The sequence below is a fragment of the Colossoma macropomum genome, unplaced genomic scaffold (genome assembly GCF_904425465.1).
Source record: "Colossoma macropomum unplaced genomic scaffold, Colossoma_macropomum, whole genome shotgun sequence".
Classification (NCBI taxonomy): domain Eukaryota; kingdom Metazoa; phylum Chordata; class Actinopteri; order Characiformes; family Serrasalmidae; genus Colossoma; species Colossoma macropomum.
Window position 1 is genome coordinate 2,581,849 of NW_023494807.1, and position 24,014 is coordinate 2,605,862.

Sequence of the window (24,014 nt, forward strand, 5' to 3'; positions counted from 1 at the left end):
TTACTGCAGGTTTCAAAAACTGCATGTTTATTGATTTATTTCGTGCAAACCATAGCATGACACTAGTATTTCCATACATGAACATAACCAAATGTTTAAACCATTGAGTGATGTCATACATTAATGACACATGTATGTTATTTAATATAGATAAGATTGCTGTAGAAACACAGCTGTTGAGCTGCACTGGTTGAATGCTGTTACCATTGCTGGCTGATATCACGCCTACAAAAAGGTACCTATGTGATGGTGTACCTTTCAGGACATACTCAGACCACAGTGTCAGCTTTTTGGAAAAAAAATGAGCTCTTGTACAATCAGACTATGTTAATTTATATCGCTACAGAGACTCTAGTACACAGTAGGTGGTAAACTTCCTGTGACATTCTCAATTCCTTTCTTTATTCCTGGATATTCATCTCAGACTGCTGAGAAGATCATCTCTACTCACTTCCTACCACAGTGCTGCATCCACAAGGCCATCAGCGCTGTGGATGACCCCTCCCACCCCTCTCATGGACCCTTCACCTTTCTGCCATATGGCAAAAGGTACCACAGCATCCAATCCGCCATTACCAGACTCTGCAGTCTACAGCTTCTTTGCTCAGGCAGTTAGACTACTGAATGCACTGATGTCCTCCAACATCCATCGGGACATGTTTCAACATCCTCCATAGACTAATCACACCCGTTAACCATCACTGAACAACTGCACTTTAAAATCTTTGAGTGGGGCACTTTTTCACCAAGCTTAAGTAGAGTTTACAGCTGATAATGTCTGCACTAGTTTGTTCGCTCATATTGTTGCTGTAAAAACAAAACGTTGTATCTCCAAAATGGTAACAAAATGGTAAAGTGGTAATTCTTAACTTGTACTGAAAGTTAATGTAACAATATTTTTCAAGTCATTTTAGCTTTTATTACTTGGTCTGCTCATGATGCAATTTTAACACAATGTAAAGGCTAGCTGGAATTTTGAAATTAAGCAAAAGAAGTAAAAAAAAGAGACAAAAACAGAGACATACTTTTGCAGGATAGCTGTATTACAGGCTGCATTTTTTCCTTAAAATGACTGTAAGAAAAACGTTGCCCACTACTACTATTAATACTACTAGTACTACTACTACTACTGTTACCACTACTGCTACTAATACTACTACTACTGTTACTACTACTGCTGTTACCACTACTACTACTACTACTTTACTACTACTACTACTAGTACTACTTCTTCTACTGTTACTACTACTACTACTACCACTGTTACCACTACTACTACTAATACTTCTACTACTGTTACTATTAATACTACTACTACTAGTAGTAGTACTACTGTTACCACTACTACTACTACTACTTCTATTACCAATACTACTACCACTATTACTGTTACTTCTACTACTTTTACTGCTACTACTACTACTACTACTACTACTGTTACTACTACTACTACTACTGCTACTGTTACCACTACCACTACTACTGTTACCACTACTACTACTAATACTACTGTTACTATTACTACTACTACTACTACTACTGTTACCACCACCACCACCACTACTACTACTACTACTGTTACCACTACTACTACCACTACTACTGTTACTACTACTACTACTACTATTACTACTACTGTTACCCCTACTACTACTACTGTTACTACTACTGTTACTACTAATATTGCTATTACTACTACTACTGTTACTATTACTACTACTACTACTGTTACCACTACTACTACTACTGTTACTACTACTGTTACTACTACTACTACTACTACTACTGTAAACGGAAATATTAAAAGTTATTGAAAAAGTCTTAGAACTGCTTGCAGTATACTAATTTAAATGTCTTATTAGAATCTCAACATGTCAAATTACTCTTTAATTATGTAGATCCCAAGCTAAACCTACTTTTCACAAACAGAAGGGGGATTTGTGAAATATTGAATTTAATGCAAGAAAAAGAGATCATTTCAAGCACAGTGCCAGTTAAACCTGCCAATATGAAATCCTGCTTAAGCAAGTCTTCTGCCTCATGTAGTCCTACAGCAGCTGTTACAAGGTTTACTGGGAAAACTGCCATCAGCGTTAATTTTCATGGGATTGTGTCATGTTATGAATTGCTATCGGCACATGTGAAATGAAGGAAAAGTGTAGCAAAGCCTCCCAGTGCGCAATGGTAAAACGTGTGAGTAATCCCTGTTTATGAATGAGCAATAGTGTTAATTTGAAGCTTTTTGCTCCTAATGTGTCTGTAAACCTGGCTGTTTTATCAATCTGGTCCTATGTGTATCAAATAATATTGTGATACCATGATATATTTGGAAAATATTGTGATTGATATTGAATTTCATTAAAATCACCCAGCACTAGCTAGAAGGTACATGAATGAAGTGTCTCTGCCTTTGCATCTGAGCTCGTTCAGCTCCACTGACAGCTTCCAAAGCACAGAAGATTCTGCCATCATCAGAACTGCCTCTTTTTTCCTGCAGTGTGGGATTGTATGAGTGTGATTCACACAATGACACATGTGCATGCTTGCACATAGATTCACGTGCACATGCATGCTTCCGTTCACACGCACACACAAAAACCCACGAGCACATGCAGGCCTACACACATACGCACACTCAGACACACTGCCCTGGGCCTGAAAAAGCTTTTGGAGCAGAAAACACACTGGTCAGAATGAATCAGCCTTGTTGAAATGTACAAATATGACAGAATTCAAACTCGTCTGGCCTCAACTATGATCTTTAACTCTTACTGCAGATAAACACAGCCATATGATAACCATAAACCGAGGGAACCGCTAAAAACCAGTATAAAACACAGAACAAAAGTGACCAGCGGGGGATTACTGACCCCTCAGCTTCGGTCTCTAAAATCCACCAGCCAGGGCTCTGCTGCAACTTGGGAGGAAATCACTACAAACTGCTAATAGGCTTCTGTGGGAATGGACCCCAGAGACCCTGGAGCAACGGCATAAAAAAAGAATACCTTTTTTTTGCTTTCGGTGAAAAATCACTCCTTTTCCAACAATTTCATCCAGCTGAAAACTGTGTAGGAGTTCTCATATGTCAGAAAATATATCGGTCCAGACTCTGACAGCCTAGAATAATCAATAGGTTGGAAATCCACATGCTCATTGGGCATGAGATCAACAATGCAGCATAAAAGATTCTGGAGTGCAATAAATCCACAGTACGGAATGACTGTTCAAAAGAAGTGCACCTCCTTCTATATACATTCACTGTCTATTTCATCAGCTCCACTTACCATGTAGGAGCGCTGTGTAGTTCTACAATTACAGACTGTAGTCCGTCTGTTTCCCTGCATACTTTATTAGTCCTCATTTACCCTGTTCTTCAATGGTAAGGACCCCCACAGGATCACCACGGAGCAGGTATTATTTGGGTGGTGGGTCATTCTCAGCACTGCAGTGACACTGATGTGGTGGTGGCGTAATAGTGTGTGCTACGCTGGTGCGAGTGAATTAGACACTGTGCCCACTTACTTTCCACTCTATTAGACACTCCTTCCTTGTTGGTCCACCATGTAGATGTAAAGTCAGAGACAATAGATCATCTGTTGCTGCACAGTTTGTGTTGGTCATCCTCTAGTCCCTCATCAGTGGTCACAGGATGCCGCCCACAGGACTCTGTTGGCTGGATATTTTTGGTTCTCAATCCAGCAGTGAGACTGAGGTGTTCAAAAACTTCAGCAGCACTGCTGTGTCTGATCCACTCGCGCCAGTGCAACACACCACATCAGTGTCACTGCAGTGCTGAGAATGATGCACCACCCAAATAATACCTGCTCTGTGGTGGTCCTGTGGGGTTTCCTGACCATGGAAGAACAAGGTGAATGAGGGCTAATAAAGTTTGCAGAGAAACAGATGAACTAATCTGTAAGTTCTATATGGTAAATAAACCAGAAAAAATGGACAAAGACTGTCGATACACAGTGGTGTACTCGATGATGTGGCTGATCAATGCTAGAAACTAGGCCTGCGCAATGTATTGTTTATTAAATGGGAATTCCACTGATTTCTCAATGAGATCTGTAGTATTCAACAGCAGTAAAGTCCTTTGGAGCTGTTTAATGTGAAATTTGCTCTGATTTATTTACAGTGGTGACAGGAACTAGAGGTCAAGATGTCCCAACACAAGTATATCCCTACATGTGCCTTTTGAGTTTCACTTGCAATGCTTACAGTGAAAAATAGTGGCCAATACTGGCACAACGCTGACACAATGCTGTGCATGTACTTCCCCACCATTCATATATATATATATATATATATATATATATATATATATATACTTTTTTTTTAATATCAGTTTTAGTTTTCTCAAACCATGGCAAAACAAAATCTCACACATCAGGCAACACACTGATAATAACTGTGAGGGAGCTTTTGGGGTTTTTGAGATTTTCAGGTGTCAATTTTTATTTTGTAATTGTCTCTAGAATGATGTTTCATGTCAAAGCACTCTGAATGACTGCTTACATCTTATTGATTTAACCTCATGTGTGCAGGGCCCCTAGTGGCCATTCCACCAGCAACATTAGCAGGCACGCTGTTGGCTCTCTGAACGTAAAATGTTGTGACTCTGCGTTGAGCTGCTAGTGAGCAATGAGGAATGAAAGGGGAGGAGGAAGAACAACTTCACTCTAACTGTAATTGCAGTGTTTGCAGAAGACTGCAACACAAATTAGACTCACACCTAATTATAATATTATGTGACCATTTGTAGATACTCTTTAATGTGTAATATTCTTTGTCCTTTTACTGTATTTTCTTTTCTAAGAAAAGTAAATAATATTTGGTCCAAATCATCCAAATACACCAGCCCATCCAGCGTTTTGTGTGAAATGATGGGTATTAATGGAGAATTTGTCCTCCTTTTCCTGCAGGAACAGCCTCCACTCTTCTGGGAAGGCTTTACACTAGATGTTAGAACATTGCTGTGAGGATTTGATGGCATCAGACCAGAAGAGCATTAGTGTGGTCAGGTACTGATGTTGTATGGATCCCAAACACAACTTCAACTCATCCCAAAGTATTGGGTTGGTTTCTATCACTCCTAGGAACATCGCTGCTCCACAGCCCACTGGCATGGTGACCTAAGGCTCATATGCTGCAGAGTATTCTATTCTATAGGTAATGCTATTTTTGGGTGGATATACAAGTTAATTCACTAATTAAAAGAGGTGTCAGGTCTCTTTTGGACAGAGTGTTTGGTGTAAATCCCAACTGCAACATGAAGTGTTCTGGCGCAAACATACTGTAAAACTCAACATAACATACACAGTGAACACAGTGCTCTCAGTGATGACCCCTCAGAAAAAAGAAAAAAAAATGTAAAGATTGTGCTACATTGTTTCTAGGAAAGTGAGTCCACTGTGGTCAGACCTAATTCAAACCAGGACACACTCTGTACAGACACACACACACACACACACACACACACACACACACACACACACACACACACACACACACACACACACACACACCCCTACCCCAGCACATCCCCATTTCTGGCAAGAGGGAAGTAAAAAGACAATACAAAAATTAGCTACAGTATTCAAGGGCCCATATGACTGAAGAAATGTTGGTAACACTTTCTATGAATGTCACCTTTGTGAGCATCTATAAACACATTCATAACATGTTATAATGCATTCATGAGACATTATAAACATAGCTATAAATATTTATAAAAATGCATTATACGTTATAGCCATGTTTATTATGCATTATGAACTGCTAACATAATACATGATAAGTACTGATCATAACAAATTATAAGAGCTCATAAGTTGTATTTGTCCGCTCTAAGTAAAGTGAAGCGTACTGTACTAAAGCCTCCTCCAGTGTTAAGAGTGAGGCTTCAAGTTGAAGTATTTACTGAAGGATTTACTGAAACACTAAAACATACACAATAAAGCACATTACAGGCTTCAAATGTCAGAGTTTAAACTAGAGCTGCCATCAGTGTTTTACCCAATGTGGGAAAGGTAATGTACACCACCGTTAGCTTGGCATTTGTCTTTACTTTACGCTCTCCAAGCTGGGACTGACTTCTTTGGCACTGACATTATAACATGTTATTAACACTACTTATAATGCATTATATTAACAATTCATAATGTATAATAAACATGGCTATAAAGTGTAATTCAGTGTAATTCTTTTTAATAAATATTTATAACCATGTATATAATGCCTTATGAATACATTATAACATGTTATAAATGTGTTTATAGATGCTTACAAAGGTGACATTCATAGAAAGTGTTACCGAAATGTCCTCGTTTTCTCGAAATAAAAGACTGAGATACAAATTTTGTTTCAAAATTTATCATCCACTCCCAAGTCTATTTCAGCTCCAAAAAGGTTTATTTTGAAACCATTATCTTTGTGATATCACAAAAATTACATTTACAAATATCCACCCATTCAGCCTACAACATTTTAGCATTACCATTGCTGTTGAAGCCATAAGGAGTGTTTCATGTCTATTAAATGTTTATATGTTTACTGATTAAAGCACACAACAGGGCAGCCAATCCGAACAGAGATCGTTTACATATTTCAGTTATAAAGGCATAGTAACTAATGCAGCCTGTTTGATTCAGGGCTTGAGAGAGGATGAAAAATAACCATCTAAAAAATGAATTACCACTTTTTTGGTATTGAAGGAATGTACTGCGGTGTAATGTGTTTAGGGCTGTGTTATATGTTATTGTATTCACTATTGCGTGTTGTGCATGTAGAATATTCTGTTCTGCTTATTTCTGTCTATCTACACTGTCATGTCTGTCACACCTGTCACTTGTCATGTGTAGGCTAGGTCTAATCTTGGTATCAGTACAGCCTATATAATTGTCCCACGTCCACTGCTTAACGAGCTGGCTAGATGTCTGGTACCTGCGTGCAAGAAATAAACATCATTTCTCCAGACATGCAGCTGCTCCCTGTTTTTTTGCGGATTTGGATTATTTAGTATGTAAACCCACACAAACATTGAGTAGATTTCAGGGAAGAAATAATATACCAGAAAAAAAATGTAGGAATAACCTTTTAAATTGGCTAACTAGAATAGAGTGATTGCACAGCTTAAAGGATTTGAGAGTGTTTTCTAAGCTGTTGCCAGGCAGTTGCTATGGTATTTTATGTGGTTGCTAAGGTAGTAGCTGTGGAATTCCAGGTAGTTTCTGGGGTGTTGCTAGGTGGTTGCTATAGTATCCCAGGTGGTTGCTAGGATGTTGCTAGAAGGTTGCTAAGGTGTTGCAAGGCAGTTGCTAAAATATCCTACGTGATTACTATAGTGTGGCTAAGTGGTTGATATGGTATCCCAGGTGGTTGCTAGACACATAGAGGAGTGAGGGTCAATATATATATATATATATATATATATATATATATGTGATGATATTTGTTAAATAAAGTTGTATTCCAAATACTGGAAAAAACTGTGGGCATCTCACATGCTGCATGGTGATTTTAAATGTAAACAATCCAACAACTGCAGACACTCAGTGTGCACTCAACATCTTTTGAAGCTTTTTTGCTGGCAGCAATTTGACTTTTTTATCGAGATACTGGTGCATTCGACCAGCCTACTGCAAGAGGGAATTTGACCAAAACATTGTGCAAATACTTTTAGCATTTGCTAAATTATAGGGTGGTGGGCTATGTGGTTATTGCAGATGCCAAAACATTCAAGCAATGTAAGATATTTGCCCTTGGAAATGGGCTCTTTGTACTCTTCAGGCATTTTTGGAACCAGGGAACTGGAACTGTGCTTTTTACATTTGGGCCAGTAGTAAAGTTTTGTGGTCACAATTGGTACCAAAGTAATGGTGAGGCAAACAGCGCTGTTCTTTGTCGGCTGGTTAAGCATGAAACTATTTCTTATAACTTTAACAAATACTTTTGTTAAAAAAAATTTGAGAAACATGATCTTTGGTCAAATGGGAAACACAGGCCTCCTAGTAAGGCTTTTAACAGTTGTTTCACATGGTTGTTTAATTGTATGTTTCTGTAGCATTATGTAGGATTAAGTCAGATACAGAATGTTAAATAATAAAAGTAAGCAGAAAATATTCTAAAAGACATGCCAGGGACTCAACAATAGAATCTCTACCAGTTGCAACAACATGTATGTTTATTTGAACTTGAGTTGTCTGTAATAAGTAAGTTCTCTGCTGTGCTGGATAATATTTGCAATATGAGCGTATAGACAATACGCTAATTTATTACTCTTTCAGGTGAGGATAAAGTCACAGTGGCCAATAATTAGCCCAAAATATAAACGTGAATGGCATGATGATGTGAGAGTTACTATTTTGTTAATATTTGCTATAGTGATGCTAGTTAGAAGTCAGACAGATAGCTAAAGTTATTAGCATTCAGCAGTCACTGTTAACGCCATTAAGTACTTTGGTAAATCCAAGAATCCCTCAGTTGCATTGAAATGACAATCATATTACTTCATATTACTTCAAGGGGCTTCAGAAAAGAAATTACAAGCTATTCCACCATTTTCTAGTGCTAATATCACAAGACTGTCTGGGGGCAGTCGGGGGCTGGAGGTTAGGGAACCAGCCTTGTGACCGGAAGGTCGCTGGTTCGATCCCCTCAGCTGACAGTACGTGACCGAAGTGCCCTTGAGCAAGGCACCTAACCCCCAGCTACTCCTCCCCGGGTGCCGTGGATAGGGTGTGTGTGGTGTTTAACTGCACGGATGGGTCAAATGCGGAGGTCTAATCCCAATGTGTTCAGACAAAGTTGGCTAAAAAAGGTTCATTTCATTTCAAGACTGCTCAAAAACTTTGTCATTCTTATACAGGGAGATTCACTTGAAAGAGGCCTTGAATATTCTATAATAAGTCTCGCTAGGAAGAAGCAATCTGAATGAAACATCATGCAATGTGCTCCTCAGTATATGGAGCTTCGAAAAAACTGGGATGCCCCTGCGTCGGAGCGATGAGGAAGACGCAGGACCTCCGCTGCAACGGTTAACCGCCGTTTGCAACTTCCGAGTGCATACCCCCGTAAGCCTTCATGTGTCTGGCAGAAAACAAGATCACTTCCAGCATCGCATATAATGCAATCGATTACACATACGTCAAGGTATGTAGGTTGGTTCAGATTGCTTCATCCTAACGGGAGCTACAACTTACAATAAGAATATTCAGGGCCTCTTTTGAGTGAATCTCCCTGTATTAACCTGCAACATAATAAAAAGGCTTTATTCACTCTTCTTTTGCAAGTGAATAGGCTTCATAAACAGCAGGGAACATTAAATACACTTATGGGATATAAACATAACCATTCTTCATAATGTGGACAATTTCTCATCACAAAAGCTTGAAATATTCAATCATTATATGGTGGTTTATAGCGGAGAGCAACAGCACACAGACAGAAATGCCAGTGCAATCTCAGACGCTGAAAGTCTAAGGCCAGGTTCAGGTCCAGTTCAAAAGATAATCAATACTCCTTCTCTCTCACCCTATCTCTCTCTCTTTCTCTCCCAACACTCTCCATTTCTCCTCTTCTCCATCCTCTTGACTGCATCTTGCTGTCTAACACACAAAGACACACACATACACACACACACACATACTCTAATCACTTTATGCACTCAAAGGCCATATGAACATTTACTGGGATGCTTTGCTTTGAAAGCTACGGCAACAAAAGGTACGTTCCACCAGTGGCGGGGAGGGGACCACTCGGAGGCTCCTCTTATTCCTTCAAAAGCACCAAACAGCACGTCTGAAAGCCCCTCTACAATAAGAGAGTCCATCAATTATAGTCCACAGAGGCCAGCACAATAACCTGGGAGACAGAAGGATGCTTTATGGACGGACGCTGTGGTCTCGAGGCCTGCTACAGTGCGCTGACTCATTCGCTGATTACTTTTTCAGCAGCTCACGGGAAAAAGCAGAGGAGCTGAGGTTTATGATCAGCGCCTTATTGCCGGCACACTCCACAGGTACAATAAATGGACTGAGAATAAGATACTGATGCTAGACAGACATTATATGGCCAAAAGTATGTGGACCCCTCACCATCACACCTACATGAGTTTGTTTGCCATCCCATTCCAAAATCATCAGTGTTAATGTAGAGTTGCCCGTGACCCTTCGTTGGAACTAAGGGGCCGAGCCCAAACTCTGAAACCATTATCGCTCCTCCACCAAACTTTACTGTTAGCACTATGTTTTTCGATAGCTAGCATTCTTCGGGCATGGGCCAAACTCAGAATCGTCCATCAGACTGCTGTGATTCTTTACTTCAGAGAACATGTTTCCACTGCTCCAGAGTCCAGTGACCATTCCAGCCGACACTTGGCATTGTACACAATGATCTTAGGCTTGTGTGCAGCTGCTTAGCCATGGAAACCCTTCCAGAAACTTTTGAGGCACAAATTTGGTGCTGATGTTGCTTCCAGAGGCAGTTTGGAACTTTATATTGAGTGATGCACTATATTTTATGCACTACCTGCTTCAGCACTGCTCTGAGAGTTTGTGTTCTCTACCACTTTGTTGTTAAGCTGTTGTTGCTCCATTTTACAATCTAAAGCAGAAACTTCATGAACTGACTTGTGGCAAAGGTGGTGCGCTGTGCCATGTTTAAAGTCACAGAGCTTATCAGTACAATCCATTCTACTGCCAGTGTTTGTCTATAAAGACTGCTTGACAATGATTTTATACACCTGTTAGCAATAGATATGGCTGAACAACTTGATCCTAATAATTAGGAGAGATGTCCAGATACATTTGGCCATGTAGCATGTAATCACATGTGCAGGCTTTAGTGCAAATTATGTCACCAGCTAATGGTGGAAGGCTGCAACAATAACTCTGATAACTGATATTGATGCAATGTTTCATTCATAGAAATTTACAGAAAAAAAAAATAAAATAAAAAATAAAAAAAACGGAAGAAATGAACAAGAATAATGAATTGCTTATGTAATGTTTCATCATGTTTTTGCAGTTTCACATGCTGGACACTCTAACGGAGAGTCTTAACATGGCCAAGAACTGCCTGCTGCTACAGGAAAAGACAATTCGACTGACAAGCAATATGATCAATCAAAGCCAGATGTTTTAGGAAAAAGTGTATATGAGAGTGCGATTGGAATACTATGTTAAATTGCTCAGCTCCAATGACATCATCTTCATTTTTCCCCATGGAAGCCACAACCATGCCTTTGTCTCTGAGGTACTTCAATTGATCTTCTATTATTGATAGAACCAACAACATCAGGTGACCTGGGAACCCTGGTAGCTGTTCACAGAAGGTTGGCTATGCTTGTAATACAAGGTTTTACCCATAGCCCGACAGCTAACACATAATAATGTCTCCCTTACTCGCTATTAACTGCTTTAAACAAAACTCGTGAATAACAGCAAGATACCATGCACTTCACAAACGTTCACAATATCCAGTGCAGGTAACTGTTCACCAATGCTGACTGGAATTTTGCTGGAAGGCAAAATTTTCTTTCTGCTGGAACAATAAAAAAAACATGCAGGCAACTTGCAAAATTTCGCCAGCTTAACACATTTATCCATCCATAGATATCAGATGCTTTGTGGACATGTGGCTGACAGTATGTTGATATGACACCAATGGTCACTCTGGCAGATTGCAGTATATTTAAGGTGATATGGCTTGTGTTATTTCATTACACCACATACAGAACAGAGGGGAGGGAGAGTAATCGAAGAAGATATAATTAGTAGATTAGACTAGACTAGACTAGACTGGAGAATATATTAGACTACTTTTGCTTCTCCTATAAGTGTTTCTGCGATTTTCTTATGCCAGTGCTGATATACAGGCAACTCCACAGGGAGCGCAAGACAGCATGCTCTGATTCTGCTCACCAGTTTTGGGGTCGACAGTGAAGTAGGGCTGCCCTTGTAAGATGCTGTAGACAATCCTTGCGCTGTTGCCGTATGTGGGGTCATCAGCGTCAGTGGCAGTGATCTGGAATACTGATGTTCCTGTGAAGAGGAGAAGAGAAAGAGGGGGATATTTTGCAGGGATGCTCTTCGTTGTGTACACGCAAATGCTTGTGTTTGCGTTGGTGCGCTGATGCCCAGAGCAAATAGTGGCTGGAGTTGCTCTATACGGCCTGCCCTTTTCTTCAGCTGAACCCAGCCTGTTAGGGTCTCTATCTGACCTGACCTAACCAGAATCCACCCAATATCATCCTCTGGCCTGAACTTCACAGAGCAGGAACAACTTTGAAATTTCCACATTTTTCGCCTAATGAGAATGAAGCCTGTTTCTGCCACCTGGAGAAAAAGCCATAAAGTAAGTAGTAATAATGAGGAAATTTCGGTAAAACTTTCGATGAATGTCGCATTTGTAAGCATCTATAAACACATTTATAACATGTTAGAATGTATTTATAAGGCATTATAAACATGGTTATAAATATTTATAAAAAAGAATTACTCTGAATTACACTTTATAGCCATGTTTATTATACATTATGAATTGTTAATATAATGCATTATAAATAGTGTTAATAACATGTTATAATGTCAGTGCCAAAGAAATACCAAGCTAACGGTGGTGTACATTACCTTTCCCACACTGGGTAAAACACTGATGGCAGCACTAGTTTAAACTCTGACATTTGAAGCCTGTAATGTGCTTTACTGTGTATGTTTTAGTGTTTCAGTAAATCCTTCAGTAAATACTTCAACTTGAAGCCTCACTCTTAACACTGGAGGAGGCTTTAGTACAGTATGCCTCACTTTACTTAGAGCGGAAAATGAGCTCTTATGATTTGTTATGATCAGTACTTATAATATATTATGTTAACAATTCATAATGCATAATAAACATGGCTATAATGTATAATGCTTTTTTATAAATATTTATTGCTATGTTTATAATGTCTTATGAATGCATTATACCATGTTATGAATTGTTACCAAAATTTCTCATAGTCATGACTTAGTATCTCATATAGATGACTTAGTGTCTCAGAATAATGATTTATCATAATTATGAAGAGTTCTTACCCACACCGAACATGCAGGGTATATCATTCCTGTCTTATACTGGTTACATTGGCTACCTGTTATTTCACATATTAAATGCAATATACTTCTGCCCTAAATACATAGCCCTGGCACTTCCATATTTAACTCAACTCCCTTCATCCCTTCATGTAAAATCATGTTATGGTAGCTTAGCCCAAGTTTGTGGGGTCTAAGGTATCAATTGATGGAGTTATTGTTAAAACTTCTCAGTTAATCATAGTGTATTATTTGACCCTTTTGCCTACCATAAACCTGCCTGCCACAACTACCTTTTTCATCTCTGCAATACTGCACGTCTATGACCTCTGCAGAAGTCCAAAGATGCTGAAACATTGGTCCAACTTCTTGACTTCATTAAAGCAATTCTACTCTCACTGTTTTCCCTGAAAAACACCTTAAACAGATTGCAATATGTTCCAAACTTGGCTGCAAGAGTTCTCACTCACACCAAATGTGCAGAGCATATCACTCTTGTTTTATACTCCATGCATTAAATACAAGATACTTCTCATTACTTTTAACGCTACATCTGGCACCTCCATATTTAACTCAGCTCCTTCATCTGTACATCCCTCCGCATAAACTCAGGTCTTCTGGCACTGGGCTGTTTGTTGTCTCCCTCAGATTAGATTGTCTCCGCTAATCTCTGGTCTGGAATTCCTTTGCCCAGCATATTCATGACTGGTCATCCATTTCCTCCTTTAAACCTGACTTCAGAACATTTCTCTTCACTTAGAGCTGCTCTTTCACATCAACAACATCGATTTGTTTGTTGTGCTCCCATTTCTGTCCTATTCGTTTAATTCATTCGGTTTGTATTGTCTTTGTCTTTTACTCTGTTTATTTTGCTTTTATTATTATTATTATTATTATTATTATTATTATTATGAAGTTGACTCAAATGAAAGTTTATTAATACAGCACTTTTTTAGAACAGGCGTTATCACAGAGCAGCTTTCCTGAAAATCAGGGTCCAAACCTCAATGAGCAAAACCAAGGGCAACAGTTGCAACAGTACTTTTATTATTATTATTATTATTATTATTATTATTATTATTATTATTATTATTATTATTATTATTATTGTTGTTGTTGTTGTTGAATATCTTATAAGAATATATTATCTCATAAAAACGACAGAATTCCCTCATAAGATGCTAAGTATCTCATCATTATGAGATACTAAGTTATAATGATAAGAAAGGATCTCAATAGTATGAGATAGCACTCATAACTATGAAATATGACCCTGTTATCATTATCATATTTATATAATCATATACACTATTATAACATAATTATGACAGTCTCTCACTATTATAGGATAGGAATATCACAATTGTGAGATAGTAAGTCATTGTTATAAGACATTATCTCATTGTTATAAGATATCAAGTCATAATTATGAGATATTAAGTTAATTATGTGAACCTCTCTAATTATGACTTACTAAATGGCTGCATTCTTTTCCAGTGGTAGAAACAGGTCTCTATTATACAGTGTTATAAAGCACATAATCAAAGTTAGGCACTATTCATAAGGCAACAAGACACCTACATAAGGCTTCCATGACAACTGACATAAACCTAAACTTTTAAAAAGGTTTTAGCCAACCAGCTTTTGTCATCATGAAAGCTGCCCTTGTCGATTTTGATATAATTTTAACTCAGTAAGTGTTATGACCACTGATACTTGTTGGAATAAACCCTTGTGCATTAGTTGTCGTGAAAGGCTTTTGTAGGTGTCGTGTAGCTGTAAGAACGCTGCCCTTCTGTAAAGTCTTCTTGAATTATTGAACAACTTTATGTGGTTTAAAGTGATGATTTAGAAATGCAGTGTGCACAAAACTAATTGACATTACTTGTTAGCTACACAAGCCTCATAGCTCTGGTGAAGTGAGCACATCTTGGCTCATCGACTGCATTTGGGTTAAGGGGAAAATTTGATTTTCCACCAAGCTATTTCTTTAATGCTTCTTTCTGAGAGCCAGGCATGGGCCTGAGAGATAGCGCTGCACAAGCCTTGCACTCAGTCCTCGCCATATAAGAATAATACCTTGACGCTATGAGAAGAAAAGCAGACCATTCCACAATAGCTGCTGTGAAGATTCCAGCTGCTTCTGCTGACCAGCATGACCAAGGAACATCCTGTCGATGCCTCTGGCCATTAATCCAGCCAGCAGGGCCCTATATAGAGCCGGTAAAACTGCAAGCTGTCCTTTAAGTTAAATGTTTCAGGACAAATGGACCAAAAGGAACTTTGAGGCAATCCTTTCACAAGACCTTTTTAAATGACAGCAACAGATGTTAAACTAAATATTAGAAACTTTTCCATTTTTGAGATACAAGGTTCTTTTATAAGAGTGAGTACTTATTTAACACAGTTAGTAGGCCACCAGACAGTCTTTGCCTGATAGTCTTTGATGGACTTCTAATGTTGCTCAGTGGTTTATCTCCTGGATCTTTCCTCTGTCTGATCTCAGAGCTTCTGTTTAATCTTACTTCTAAGCTCGCCCCACATGCATACTGACTGAGGAGGCCCATAAGATGATGAGTTCCTCTTTAAATTCTTGGTTCCTCTCAGTGTTTCTTTATTGTGCTTTGAAGGATTTTTTTTTCCTTTTAGATCTTGGTTTCTCTCAGTAGATCTTCATCTAGTGCTTCTCTCAGTGTTTGTTCCTCATGTTTTTAGGGAGTTCTTTCGTTTAAGTCTTGGTTCCTCACAGCTGATCTTCCTCATTTTAGGGATTTAGGGTGTTTTTTTACTTGTTCTTTTGTCTTGGTTGTTCTCAGGGTTTCTTCATTGTTTCTAGGTGTTTTCTCAAATTCTTAAGGGGTTCTTTCTTTTGAGGCTTGTTTCTCAGTGTTTCTTTCTCATGTTCTTAGTTGGTTCTCTCTTTTGAGTGTTGGTTCCTCTTAGCGCTTTTCTCTCATGTTCTTAGTTGGTTCTCTCTTTTGAGTATTGGTTCCTCTTAGTGTTTCTTTCTCATGTTCTTAGGGGGTTCCCTCTTTTGAGTCTTGGTTCCTCTTAGTGTTTCTTTCTCATGTTCTTAGTTGGTTCTCTCTTTTGAGTATTGGTTCCTCTTAGTGTTTCGTTCTCATGTTCTTAGGGGGTTCCCTCTTTTGAGTCTTGGTTCCTCTTAGTGTTTCTTTCTCATGTTCTTAGTTGGTTCTCTCTTTTGAGTATTGGCTCCTCTTAGTGTTTATTTCTCATGTTCTTTGTTGGTTCTCTCTTTTGAGTATCGGTTCCTCTTAGTGTTTCTCTCTCATGTTCTTAGTTGGTTCTCTCTTTTGAGTATTGGTTCCTCTTAGTGTTTCTTTCTCATGTTCTTAGTTGGTTCTCTCTTTTGAGTATTGGTTCCTCTTAGTGTTTCTTTCTCATGTTCTTAGTTGGTTCTCTCTTTTGAGTATTGGTTCCTCTTAGCGCTTTTCTCTCATGTTCTTAGGTGGTTCTCTCTTTTGAGTATTGGTTCCTCTTAGTGTTTCTTTCTCATGTTCTTATGTGGTTCTCTCTTTTGAGTATTGGTTCCTCTTAGTGTTTCTCTCTCATGTTCTTAGGTGGTTCTCTCTTTTGAGTATTGGTTCCTCTTAGTGTTTTTCTCTCTTGTTCTTAGGTGGTTCTCTCTTTTGAGTATTGGTTCATCTTAGTGTTTCTCTCTCATGTTCTTAGGTGGTTCTCTCTTTTGAGTATTGGTTCCTCTTAGTGTTTCTTTCTCATGTTCTTAGTTGGTTCTCTCTTTTGAGTATTGGCTCCTCTTAGTGTTTATTTCTCATGTTCTTTGTTGGTTCTCTCTTTTGAGTATTGGTTCCTCTTAGCGCTTTTCTCTCATGTTCTTAGTTGGTTCTCTCTTTTGAGTATTGGTTCCTCTTAGTGTTTCTTTCTCATGTTCTTAGTTGGTTCTCTCTTTTGAGTATTGGCTCCTCTTAGTGTTTATTTCTCATGTTCTTTGTTGGTTCTCTCTTTTGAGTATCGGTTCCTCTTAGTGTTTCTCTCTCATGTTCTTAGTTGGTTTCTCTCTTTTGAGTATCGGTTCCTCTTAGTGTTTCTTTCTCATGTTCTTAGTTGGTTCTCTCTTTTGAGTATTGGTTCCTCTTAGTGTTTCTTTCTCATGTTCTTAGTTGGTTCTCTCTTTTGAGTATTGGTTCCTCTTAGTGTTTCTTTCTCATGTTCTTATGTGGTTCTCTCTTTTGAGTATTGGTTCCTCTTAGTGTTTCTCTCTCATGTTCTTAGGTGGTTCTCTCTTTTGAGTATTGGTTCCTCTTAGTGTTTTTCTCTCTTGTTCTTAGGTGGTTCTCTCTTTTGAGTATTGGTTCATCTTAGTGTTTCTCTCTCATGTTCTTAGGTGGTTCTCTCTTTTGAGTATTGGTTCCTCTTAGTGTTTCTTTCTCATGTTCTTATGTGGTTCTCTCTTTTGAGTATTGGTTCCTCTTAGTGTTTCTCTGTCATGTTCTTAGGTGGTTCTCTCTTTTGAGTCTTGGTTCCTCTTAGTGTTTCTCTCTCATGTTCTTAGGTGGTTCTCTCTTTTGAGTATTGGTTCCTCTTAGTGTTTCTTTCTCATGTTCTTATGTGGTTCTCTCTTTTGAGTATTGGTTCCTCTTAGTGTTTTTCTCTCATGTTCTTAGCTGGTTCTCTCTTTTGAGTATTGGTTCCTCTTAGTGTTTCTTTCTCATGTTCTTTGAGAGTTCTTTCTTTTGAGTCTCTCAGTGGATCTACCTCATACCCTTTTTTCCTCTTAAGTCTCGGTTGTTCTCAGTGTTTTTTCTAATTTTCTTAGAGAGTTCTTTCTTTTGAGTCTCGGTTCCTCTGAGTGTACTTCTTCATGTTCTTAGAGAGTTCATTCTTTTAAGTCTTGGTTCCTTTCATTGTTTCCTCCCCATATTCTTAGAGGGATTTTTTTGAGTCTTGGTTCCTCTCAATAGATTTTACTCATGTTGTTAGAAAGTTCTTTCTTTGTGTCTTGGTTCCTCTCACTGTTTCTTCCTTGTGTTCTTGGAAAATTGCTTCTTTTGAGTTTTGGTTCCTCTCAATGTTTCTTCCTTATGTTCTTAGAGAGTTTTTTATTTTGAATTTTGGTTCCCCTCAGTGGTTCTCCCTCATGTACATGTAAAAGTCCTTTCTTTTGAGGCTCGTTTTCTTCTCAGTGTTTCTTCTTTATGTTGGTAGAGAGTTCTTTATTTTGAATCTTGGTTCCTCTCAGTGCTCCCTCCTCATTTGCTTAGGGATGTTTTCCTTTGGAATCCTGATTCCTCTCAGTATTTCTTTCTCTTTAGTGAGATTTTCCTGCCATTGCCGCCCTTAATGACTCTCATTCGGGGGCTGCATTTCTGCAAAAGCTGCTTTGTGACAATGTCTGTCGGATAAAGAGCTACATAAATAAAAGTGAATTGTGTTGAATTGCCTTTGAGTGGGCCTGGAAAACCTGAGTAGGCGAAGGAGAAAGGAAATCGGACTCTTCCGATGTACGTGAGCGCCCCGGGGGTGGGGGAGGCTGTGCAGACAGGTTGTGAAGAATGATAATTTCACAGCTCTTTGGCCTGAGCTCAGCTAATCGATTCTGATAGGAAGGAAAGAGGTCTGCAGACAATTAGCACTTCCCTGACACGCTTCCACAGTTGTGTGTGTGCGCGTGAAAGAGGGAAGGTGGAGTTGCAGCCGTTGATCCAGGCTGGGGGCTTCCTGTACTCAATTACTCAACCATCAGACTGGACAACACTCATATTGGCATTCTCACTGTGATGGGACAGTGAGAGGAGGCAGGTGCTGTAAATATTTTGTTTGTCTATGCTTGCACAGCAGCACCCAGTCCAACAACCGGGAAATGTTCCAGGGATTTATGTATCACAGTGTCAGCACAAATATTTCTTTAAGGGATTTTTTAAGTATGTGAAAAGGTGTGTGGAGAGAGGGGTTTAACTTTCGGCTGATCCACTCTGGTGCAAAATGCTGCTGAAACAACTGTTTCTCCTCGTCTAAAGCTGTTTAAGAGCTGTGTCCTCTCTCTAGGTTCTCCGTAACCATGCCAATAGCCTTCATAAATCCTAGTTGCAAACAAGCCAGACTCAGACAGGCCAAAGACCCTGAATGCTGCAGTGGACCCTGCAGTGCTCCATCAGAAACTGATGACCCAGCTAATAAAGCCATGTGCAGCTCACACAACACAGCTCTCTCTTTTGCTCGCTCGCTCTCTCTCTCTCTCTCTCCCACTCCACCTTCTCTTCTCCCATCATTGCGCCTCCCTCTTTCTCTCTCACATGCACTCTTTCTCAGTTTTTCCCATTCTCGCTTTCATTCTCTTTCTCTCTTATACAACTCTCTCTCTCTCTTTCCTCCTCTCTCTCTCTCTCTCTCTCTCTCTCTCTCTCTCTCTCTCTCAATTTCTGATTTCTTGCCTCTCTCTGCCCCCCCCCCTCTCTCTTTCTCTCTGTCAATATCTTTCTTGGTTATTTCTTTCACTCTTCATCACTTCCTCTCCTTCTCTCTCTCTCTCTCTCTCTCTCTCTCTCTCTCTCTCTCTTTCTCTCTGGTGCATCCTGGGAGGTGGTGGGTGAGGATGCGTCTGTGAGAGGTGCTGTGCTGAGGTGAGCGTGTGCTCTTTCCCCCTGTTTCCACCCTGTATTTTCAGGGTTATTTCCTAATTTCTGACTGTTCAGCACTGTTAATCGTTGGCCACTGAGAGCGGCGAGTGAGGGGGGAGTCATGGCTCCTCGCCTCGTGGCTGAAACGCCGTCTCTCTCCCGCTCTAATGGCTTTAGATGTGTCCCACCCGGCAGAAGCAGGAGTTGAAGACATGCTTCTGGTGGTGGGAGAAAAAGTTGGGTTTGATCAGATCTACTCCGCATTGATGAATAAGGCCGTAGTGGTGTTTCTGAGAGAGGAACGTTTAGTGAATGAGCTCGTGGAGAGCGGGATTTGGGTGTTGGAGACTTTTGTGCCGGTGTCTCCTCTAGCTACACCGGCGACCAGGGTCACCATCTCCAATGTCCCGCCTTTCGCCAACGACGCCGACTTAGGTGAAGGTACGTCAGCAGTCGTCACTGAGGTGAATCGAGGAGAGGAGGTGAGTGAGCGGTTGGTGGAAACTGTTTAGTGAGTGAGGGTGTTGAACAGCAGGCTGGTCAGGGGAAAAGTGAGGATGGTGAGGATGGTGAGGAGGTGAGTGTAGAGGCTGGGCCGTGTGCTGAGGGTAGCAGTAGGTGAGTCTCAGTCAGGGTCAGTGATGTTTGTAGAGGAGGGGATGGAAGAGGAGGAGGACAGGCTGTCTGAAGTTTCAGATATTGAGAGTAGCCAGTTTAGTGGTGAGAGGTTGTACACTGCGGAGCAGATCAACTCTTTTTTAGACGAGACTAAAGGCAGGTTAGTTAATGTTAGTGATTTCTTTCTTGATCTGGATAAGTTTATATGCTCAGTGCTGAGATCACAAAAAAACATGAGTTATGATGTTCTTTCCCAGCAAAAGCATTTCCGCCTGAAAAAGCACATAACTGCTATTCGGAAAGCAAAATCAATGGAGTTTTCTTTTATTTCTTACGTTTCTAAAAGTTGTATGTTGCATTTTTGTGAGCATTTTAAGATATTTTGGCAAGAGTGGGTAGCAAAAAAGGGAGGTTTGAGACTCATATGTAGTGGTGGGAACTTGGGAAGACCCAAATTAGGATCTTCTGTCAAAATTTCACAGCTTTTTCTACATCTAAGCTCAGAACAACTGTCCAAGTCTTAGAACAAGACATAACGAGGATACATGACCTTATGATAAATCAGAATGTCTCTGGCTTGCAAGCGGTTTTGTCCACAAAACTCCAGAACCTTAGTGCCATTTTGAATGAGAAAGCAAAAGGGGCTTTGGTTAGAACCAGGTTTTTGTCTATACAAGACATGGATGCTCCCACTGCCTTTTTCTTTAATTTAGAACGGTCTACTTCAAACCATAAGTCTCTGGTCTCCTTATGCAAATATGATGGTACAGTCACTGCAGACCCAGCTGAAGTGCAAAAGATGGCAGTACAGTTTTATTCTGAGTTGTACGCAACTGGATCATTGGACCAGAACTGTACCAAGGTTTTGCACAATGATCTTCCCCAACTGGATCAACAGCATAAGCAGGCCTTGGACTCTGCTCTGACTTTTGTGGAAGTCAACAAAGCTGTCTATCAGCTGACCTCCGGACGAGCACCTGGTTTTGACGGGTTTGCCTGTGGACTTTTATAAGGCCTTCTGGGGAGTCATCGGACAGGACTTGTTTAGTGTTTTTCAGGCCTGCTTTGAGGCCAAGGTGCTTCCAAAGAGCTGCCAGCGTGCGGTCCTCTCTCTCTTGCCGAAGAAGGGAGACCTCTGCTTACTTAAGAACTGGAGGCCAGTGTCACTCCTATGTTCTGACTATAAAATTCTGTCACGATGCATTGCAAACAGACTCAAAGAGGTTTTACACACACTCGTTCATGAAGACCAATCATAGTGCTTTCCCAAATGATCAATTTATGACTTATTTTTACTTAGAGATTTGTTTGATTTTGCAAAATTGTCTGGTTCAGAGTTTAGTCTGTTGTCACTTGATCAAGAGAAAGCCTTTGATCAGGTTGACCATGAGTACCTATGTGGTACCTTAAAAGCTTTTGGTTTTGGTGACAGGTTTTTATCCTGGGTTAAACTGTTGTACACTGGGGCCTCCTGGATGATTAAGGCAGGAGGGGGTTTGAGTGTTCCAGTTCTAGTCAGCAGAGGAATCAGGCAGGGGTGTCCTTTATCAGGACAGCTGTATTCTCTGGCAGTAGAGCCTTTCCTTTGTTTGCTCAGGAAGAAGCTTTGGTTAGGCACTGATCAGGCTCAGGGCCAGAAGTGGGAGGGGTTAAGGGAGAAGGTCCATGCCAGGTTGTCTACATGGTCTCGACTGCTACCCCAGTTATTGTATCGGGGTCGAGTTTTGATTGCCAACAAACTTATTGGTACAGGTTTACTGTGTTGAATTCCCCTGACAGTCTGGTCGATGATATTCAGAAGGCACTGGTAAACTTTTTTTGGAATGGACATCACTGGCTCAGGGCTGCTGTACTTACCTCCCGGTGCAGGAGGGAGGGCAGGGCCTGATAGACATTTGATCCAACTGGATTATTGGACCAGAACTCTACCAAGGTTTTGTACAATGATCTTCCCCAACTGGATCAACAGCATAAGCAGGCCTTGGACTCTGCTCTGACTTTTGTGGAAGTCAACAAAGCTGTCTATCAGCTGACCTCCGGACGAGCACCTGGTATTGACAGTTTGCCTGTGGACTTTTATAAGGCCTTCTGGGGAGTCATCGGAGAGGACTTGTTTAGTGTTTTTCAGGCCTGCTTTGAGGCCAAGGTGCTTCCAAAGAGCTGCCAGCGTGTGGTCCTCTCTCTCTTGCCGAAGAAGGGAGACCTCTGCTTACTTAAGAACTGGAGGCCAGTGTCACTCCTATGTTCTGACTATAAAATTCTGTCACAATGCATTGCAAACAGACTCACAGAGGTTTTACACACACTGGTTCATGAAGACCAATCATAGTGCTTTCCCAAACGATCAATTTATGACTTATTTTTACTTAGAGATTTGTTTGATTTTGCAAAATTGTCTGGTTCAGAGTTTAGTCTGTTGTCACTTGATCAAGAGAAAGCCTTTGATCAGGTTGACCATGAGTACCTATGTGGTACCTTAAAAGCTTTTGGTTTTGGTGACAGGTTTTTATCCTGGGTTAAACTGTTGTACACTGGGGCCTCCTGGATGATTAAGGCAGGAGGGGGTTTGAGTGTTCCAGTTCTAGTCAGCAGAGGAATCAGGCAGGGGTGTCCTTTATCAGGACAGCTGTATTCTCTGGCAGTAGAGCCTTTCCTTTGTTTGCTCAGGAAGAAGCTTTGGTTGGGCACTGATCAGGCTCAGGGCCAGAAGTGGGAGGGGTTAAGGGAGAAGGTCCATGCCAGGTTGTCTACATGGTCTCGACTGCTACCCTAGTTATTGTATCGGGGTCAAGTTTTGATTGCCAACAAACTTATTGGTACAGGTTTACTGTGTTGAATCCCCCTGACAGTCTGGTCGATGATATTCAGAAGACACTGGTAAACTTTTTTTGGAATGGACATCACTGGCTCAGGGCTGTTGTACTTACCTCCCGGTGCAGGAGGGAGGGCAGGGCCTGATAGACATTTGATGCAGAGTCGCTGTTTTGCGTTTGCAGGCTGTGCAGTGCCTTCTGTATCATACACACCATTGCTGGACAGATGTAGCTTGTGCCATCCTAAGGGTTGCTGGACGCATGGGCCTTGACAAGCACCTCTTTTCTCTTGTTTTAGGGACAGTGGACTTGGGAGGCTTAACTCCTTTTTACTCAGCAGCAATGCAAGCATGGAAGCTCTTTTCAGTTTCGAGGGAGCAGGGCGTTGCTCCATCACTCTCGTTTTTGAAGAACCACTGTTTTTTAACCCTGTTTTATCTGCACTGTCCAAGATCTCAGCTGCATTGAGAGTCACCTTTTTGGAGAAGGGCTTAAGTAAGATCCGCCACTTACAGCAGGGTGTATCCTGGATGACAGCAGATGACTTGGCAGATATGACTGACCTAAGATCAGTGCGTCTGGCTTCACAGGTGCTTGGTCGTTTAAAATCTGACCTGTCTGCCCTTGTCTCTGAATACCTGGGATGCGACCCCCGTGAAAGACTGGCAGATCTTGGACATGGATTTCACAGAACCTGTACTGGAAATGGGTCAGGAGGAGTTTCAAGGGGCACTTCTTTCCATGGAAACCCCAACTCTTGGGACTTTCAGTGTAATTAATAAACAGAGACTGTATCAGACATGCACAAAAGTTTTGAATTTTCGAAGCCTGAGGGATGTGTGGGAGACAAAATGGCCTGAGGTTGTTGAGGCAGGCTCGTCCCCAAAAAGTAGCTGACAGTCTGTGTACAA

The 24,014-nt window shown here is 40.5% G+C and overlaps 1 protein-coding gene across 1 annotated transcript in view; it reads right to left on the minus strand.

The window, feature by feature from the left end:
- cdh18a (cadherin 18, type 2a) overlaps positions 1–24,014 on the minus strand; it is a 111,333-nt gene that overhangs the window by 46,939 nt on the left and 40,380 nt on the right. The window contains exon 3 of the mRNA XM_036556860.1: positions 11,925–12,044. Within this exon, the coding sequence (XP_036412753.1) occupies positions 11,925–12,044 (120 nt within the window). The remainder of the gene's footprint in view (positions 1–11,924; positions 12,045–24,014) is intronic.